We start from the raw sequence: 6,480 nt of genomic DNA, 5'->3' as shown, positions 1-6,480 counted from the left end.
TTGTCTTTTGTGCTATTTTATTGACAAAAAGAAGCGGAACTTAAAAAAGTACTAGTTAGAAAGGATGGCCAATAATAAGTATATTATAAAATAAGTTTAATGCCATATTTTATTTATATGCCTTTTATTCTCAGAAGAGTTTCTGAGTTTTTGATTTTCTGTACCTTGATAATAAATTATACAGGGTTTTCATACAATATGTTTCTTGTTTTTTGCTTGCAAATTCTCTGAATTGCTAAATATTACGATTTTGTCTTATAATTTTTCTACAAAAAACAATAATGAAATGAAAAAAGAAAAATTGAATAAGCAAACAATTTTTGCATCCATACATACCTATTTATTTATGTATTCTTTTTCTTTATACTCGATTTAAATATTTCTAAGAAATCAAAGATTTTCCATTTTTTTTTGTAGAGAATAAATATTTGCAGAAAAAGTAAAATGTTCATTATTAAAATGCACTCAGATCAATTTTAAAAATCAAGCCTAAGCACATGTTAAAAGTAAATCCCCAAAAATTATGAATAGCTGCGTTGAAAATATTTTAATTAAAATATGCAATTTGCTCCAACAAAAATCCTATCCCTCTCTCTCTCTCTTTCAGTCTCTCTTTATCCCCCACATCCTCTGCCTTTCTCCGTGCGACTTATTTGTATCTGTTGTATGTATTTTGGGCTTTACCTGCATTTCAGACTTCAGTTGAACGTATTTGCGGCTTCAGTTTGAAAGCCGCAGGTGGAAATGCACTTAGCCAGCACTGGCAGGCAACGTGCCACAGGCAAACAGCAGGGCAGCAGGACAATCAACAGGGGTCGGCCGTCTGTCTGTCTGACAGACAGACATAAGCGATTATGACTATACAAATTTGCTTGTTGCCGCAATTGTAATGTTTATTAATTTGGATTTTGAGCCAGTGCCAAGTTTTGCCAGTCGCAGGACATGGACCGGCAGAGCAGTGGCAAAAACTACGCCATATACTAATTGAAATTGATATAAATGGGCCAGGCAAAAACAAGAGCTTTACTAAAGTACGGATATGCTGCATGAAGTGTGCCTTGCGGCTGCGGACCATAAGCCGGCAAATACATATGGATGGCAAAACATGAATGGCATATAAACATGTAAATGTATGTGGTTTTTACAGGACGTATAGGAAATTGAATAATAATAATAGCTTATCGATATTTCTTTGAGAATTAAGCTTTACTAAAGCACTACCCCATATAGAATTGGCATCAGGTGATTTAAGTAATTGCATTTGTGGACTTTATTGCACTTAAATCTGGTTTATTACCGCTCAAAATAATTGTTAATTTCGTTGTCATATCGTAGCATATCGATAGTTTTTATCAAATTTATTTCAGAAAGTTCTGTTCAATGAAAGAGACTTATTCTCATATCTTGATTGGTGTATGCCTTAAACCACTAACCAAACAACATATAGACTGGACATGGTGAACGGTTTTTGGGGACAACAGAAATTCGAAGACATCGGGTCCAAAATCGCGAGCAAGAGAATAAGATATACATGTGATATCTTTTTATTCGCGTACACTACAGGCTTTAGCTTAGTCTCTTCCATATGATTTATGCGATAGAATGGCAGCGCTGGTTTTTTATCTCGCTCCCACTTTTTTATTTATTTATTTATTTATTAATGGTCGACAAAACGAGTGTCTTCCTCATTATTCAATAGATTATACAATAGAATTTTATGCTAAAAGCCTAGTTAAAGGATACAATTTTCTAAATAGCATCACCGACCGATGGAGGTGTTTTTTTTTGCCAGTCCGGCCACCTGTGCCCCTTTTCACAGCTAATTTTGTCAGTGACGCTATTAGAGCCTACATCTAAGCAGAAGGTTGTAAGTAGGAAAAAAGTGTTCTCAAGTAACATTAAAATAATCTTAATTTGCTATAATTATAATGAAAATACAATAAATAGGAAAAATGAAAGTAAGAAGATTGTTAATAAAGTAAAGCAATGTAAGTTAGATAAAGAGTGTTAAGTAGATAGGACAAACAGAAAAGTAATGGGAAATCACCGATCCGGTGGGGGAAAATTTTTCAGCCTGTCCGGCAAGCTATGCCCCTGCTCATAGCTGGGAATGGTCAGCGACTTCCCGAAGGTATCCTGAAAGCAATGATTTTATTAGGGGTAGAGACAGTTCGGTAGAGAAAACGTGATGCAAACTATTATAATTTTTACATAGCACGCGAAAAGGATTGTGCATAGCGTAGTCTGTTGTGCACGTAGATAGTAAAAAGGGGCGATAATTTCTGGTTGGTCTAGCCGGAACAGAGAATTGAAGACGCCCTAACAGGAAAGGAGAATTTATGTCGCCAATAATCAACTTATGTAGAAGGACAACACCGAGAATTGTCCTACGGTTGGTTAACGACGGAAGGTTGAGAAGAAGCAGTCTGCTGGAGTAGGACGGCAACCGAAGATTAGGGTCCCAATTTAAACCTCGTAAGGCAAAAAGCAGAAATTGCTTCTGAACAGATTCAATACGATCCTGGCTGTTGTTATACTGTGGAGACCAGATGCAAGAGCAGTATTCAAGGATAGGGCGAACAAGAGAGATGTACAGAAGTTTTGTTATAAAAGGATCGTTAAACTCTTTAGACCATCGTTTAATGAATCCAAGTACACCTTTTGCCTCATTAACGATGGTATCTATGTGAAGATTGAAACAGAGTTTAGAATCAAAAATTACGCCTAGATCCTTAACTGTTAGTATACGTTGCAAAGGGATATTGTCGATTGTATAACTGACAAGATAAGGTGTAGTACGATTAAAAGTTATAAGCATACACTTTGAACAATTTAGATGCAATTGATTGGCCGAACACCATAGCATGGCATAGCGTTCAAATCGTCTTGTAGACGAGAATGATGTAGGGGATTAGTGTATGATAGAAAAAGTTTGACATCGTCCGCATACATGAGTACACGGGCATGTGATATAACAGAGGGGAGATCATTTATAAAAAGAGTAAAGAGTAAAGGTCCAAGATGACTACCTTGAGGAACACCAGAAGTAACGTGAACCCGTTTAGAGGTAGTCAGCCTCAGCATTACTCTTTGGGTCCTACCTTTTAAATAAGAATTAATCCAAAGCAGAAGAGACAGGGGGAAACCTATTCGGTCAAGTTTAAAAAGTAAAATGTCATGGTGCACAGAGTCAAACGCCTTACTGAAGTCAGTGTAAATGACATCAGTTTGCATTTTCGAAAGGAAAGCATAGTTTACCAAGGAAGTAAACTCAAGCAGATTGGTCGTAGTTGACCGATTCTTTACGAATCAATGTTGAACAGGGGAAGCAACTGATTTGCAGAAATGCTGCAAATTACTCTCAGTGCTCTCAATGCTCTCTCTTTATGTTTGGGGATCGTTTAAATGTGTGTGTGTATGTGACCGCACAAGCAAAAATGCGCAAAAATTCAATTTTTCAAATGTCTGTGGCATTTGCACCTTTTTGTAGGCATGAGTAATATGAAATAAAGTAATGGTTTGCCACGTAGATGCGAAATTCTTGCATTTTAGCTCGTTTTCGTTGGTAAGGGTACCTAAGCGTCGGCATGTGTGCACTTACGATTTTTTGGACTTGCTGTATTCATACACACTTGCATATTTTGTACATGAAGAGTCCAAACCCTTTAAAAATTTCGTACAATTGCTCGAAAGAGTGTACACAAGCAGCAAGTCGCCAAAATTGAACATTTTCAATATTTGGTCTTTTCTTAAAATTTTTCGACTAGCCGACGATGAATTGCAATTGCAGAAAAACGACTTAGTTTTTTTTTTGTTTATTTTAAGCAAAATAGGTCCCCACAGTAATCAAAAAATTAAAAAAAATATATAAATATTTAATTTAGGTCAATTAATTTTTTATTTAATAAATAGAGATCAGATTCTTCTCATTATGCCTGATTAGACGAAGAAATGCATGATAGAGCATTTGAATGTGTGTGCCTATTGCTACCACAGGCACAAAGAAGAAATGACCTCTGGCTCGCGACTCTCTGCGTGCGCACATCCACACAACACAAACATGTGTATGTTTGTAGATCTCGGGGTTTTGTGGGAAGCTATGCAGGGAGAAAGAGATGCAGACAAATGCGCAATGAGAGATGCGGCTTTATACTAAGCGTTCGGCTTTCGAGGCCGGCGTTCGGCTGCCAGTCTTACTCTGTCTGGGTACACTAAAATGGTCGCAGGCACCCTTGGGGTTCCCACGTTGCGATTTATCGTGTTCCGATAAAAATGCCGTTTCGTATATACATATATGCATTGTATGGTTAGTGGTCGTATTGAAATTTATGGATTATTGGTTGAGTGAGAATATTTGGATTTGTTTAAGATATTCATATCTAAAAGTTGAGAGTTTGTGATCGCATTTTATATTTTATTTAAGAAATTTGAAAATTTTGGCGTATTAAAATAATGGTATACTATTATTATCGCTTGGTGTGGAATAATTCTGAAGAGATTGATAATTTACATAGTTATTTTTATGCGTAGACAAAATTGTCGGGATTTAGTTTTTGGCTCGACTCTTCAATGGACTCCAGCCAGTGCATCAGTTCCTTGGGTAAATCCGGTCTAAATGTGACTTCGGGAAATGCCTCCAACAATTCGAAGACATTACATTCGGTGAAGCGATGCTTAGAGAGTGCGATTGCGTTTACAAATCCATCGGTTAGGGTCACAAATTGTTGCTCCAAGTAGATGGCTCTTTCGTCCCACCAGATGAGTTTCGTCTGTATCTTGTATGGCTGGAATATGGATATAAAACGGCGATATCTCAGAGACGTTGCCCCTTGGACAATAGTGCCGCCACGCTCGCGCACCATATCGTACATATTGGTCAACATATAATAATGGACACTGGCAAAGTTCAGTTCGCGCAAGAAGCGTGCGTTGTTCATGTGCCGCAAAAATATATCCACATCCTGGGGCGTGCATATGCCATAGATGGTTGTTGTGTCCAGTACACTGTGCTTGCCCTGAAACAATCGCAGTGTAACGACAGTAAATGCACAACGTATAAAATAATTGACATCCAAAAATATGTATAAAATGAGCAGCAGCATGGACACCGGCATGCCGTAGGTTTCGCCCATTTTGCCGATGGCAACGAAGCAAATCTGAACCCAATATAGCCAGCTCAAGCAAAAACTAAAAACTTTTGACACATAATACGTTGCTATCAGTGTTCATTTTATTGACAGTTGGCAGCTCTGGCAAGATTGTTATACGTTGTCCTATACATATAGTATACTTTTTTGCCTCTTTTTGTACCCTGATCCCATTGAAAATGGGTAAAAAGGGTATATTGTATTTGTGCAAATGTATGTAACAGGCAGAAGGAAGCATCTCCGTCCCAATGAAGTATAAATATTCTTGATCAGCAACACAAGCCGAGTCAATCTAGCTATATCCGTCTGTCTGTCCGTCCGTCCGTCCGTCTGCCCGTATGTATGAACGCAAGGATCTCAGAACCTATAAGAGCTACAGACTTAGCTGTAAGTCCTCTTAGTGCCTGTGCAGATCGAGTTTGTTTCCGATATTCGATACCTTCCCCGTTTCCATGTTATCTATAAAAATCGATATTGAAATCCTGTTTGTTAAAATATAGCTTCTAGAATAGTATATATATATATATATATATATATATATATATATATATATATATATATATATATATATATATATATATATATATATATATATATATATATATATATATATATATATACTATTCTAGAAGCTATATTTTAACAAACAGGATATATATATATATATATATATATATCAAGTATCTTTCATTTTATAGCTATCACTACCTCCCCGTAGTAGCGGGGAGATATAAGTCGAGAGCTGCCGACTAGAACCTCTTACTTGTTTATATATGTTTATATATATATATATATATATATATATATATATATATATATATATATATATATATATATATATCAAGTATCTTTCATTTTATAGCTATCACTACCTCCCCGTAGTAGCGGGGAGATATAAGTCGAGAGCTGCCGACTAGAACCTCTTACTTGTTTATATATGAACTACTCGAAATACTTTGAGGTATTTACGCTTAAATCCATAAAATGTTTAATATTTATACATAATCGAAGAGCTGATTTGATTTTGGTCTGTGTGAACCAGCGATTTCAAATATTTGCCTATTTATGAAATCAAATATTTATTCTAGATACATGGATGAAGTTAATTTTATTTTAATCGATAGCTACATAAATATCGATGCTTTCTCTCGACTCTGAGCCCATAATGTATATATATTAAAGATAAGTATCAAAAGCCGAACAATATAGTTTATTCCCTGGGAATTTTATATTTTTAGCACAGTATGCACACAACCTATTTAAGAATAAATTTTCCAAAGTGTGGACTAGAGGATAGAGCAAGTATTGTGAGTGAGAAGATGAAAACGTAATG

The 6,480-nt window shown here is 36.0% G+C and overlaps 1 protein-coding gene across 1 annotated transcript; it reads right to left on the bottom strand.

The window, feature by feature from the left end:
* Nucleotides 1–4,412: 4,412 nt before the first annotated feature.
* Nucleotides 4,413–5,198, bottom strand: LOC115769172 (protein THEM6-like). Its single transcript, XM_030713876.1, has one exon. The coding sequence runs from the start codon at nucleotides 5,130–5,132 to the stop codon at nucleotides 4,521–4,523; it is 612 nt and encodes a 203-aa protein (XP_030569736.1). The 5' UTR covers nucleotides 5,133–5,198; the 3' UTR covers nucleotides 4,413–4,520.
* Nucleotides 5,199–6,480: the final 1,282 nt, after the last annotated feature.

The sequence above is a fragment of the Drosophila novamexicana genome, unplaced genomic scaffold, assembly GCF_003285875.2.
Source record: "Drosophila novamexicana strain 15010-1031.04,08,12 unplaced genomic scaffold, DnovRS2.1 tig00004549-arrow-arrow-pilon, whole genome shotgun sequence".
In the NCBI taxonomy this organism is placed as follows: domain Eukaryota; kingdom Metazoa; phylum Arthropoda; class Insecta; order Diptera; family Drosophilidae; genus Drosophila; species Drosophila novamexicana.
Note: the sequence above shows the minus strand (reverse complement) of the source record. Positions and strands in the feature narration are given on the sequence as shown.

Excerpts from the sequence above, each read along its gene's own strand:
- LOC115769172 (XM_030713876.1), bottom strand. The coding sequence starts at position 5,132 with ATGGGCGAAACCTACGGCATGCCGGTGTCCATGCTGCTGCTCATTTTA.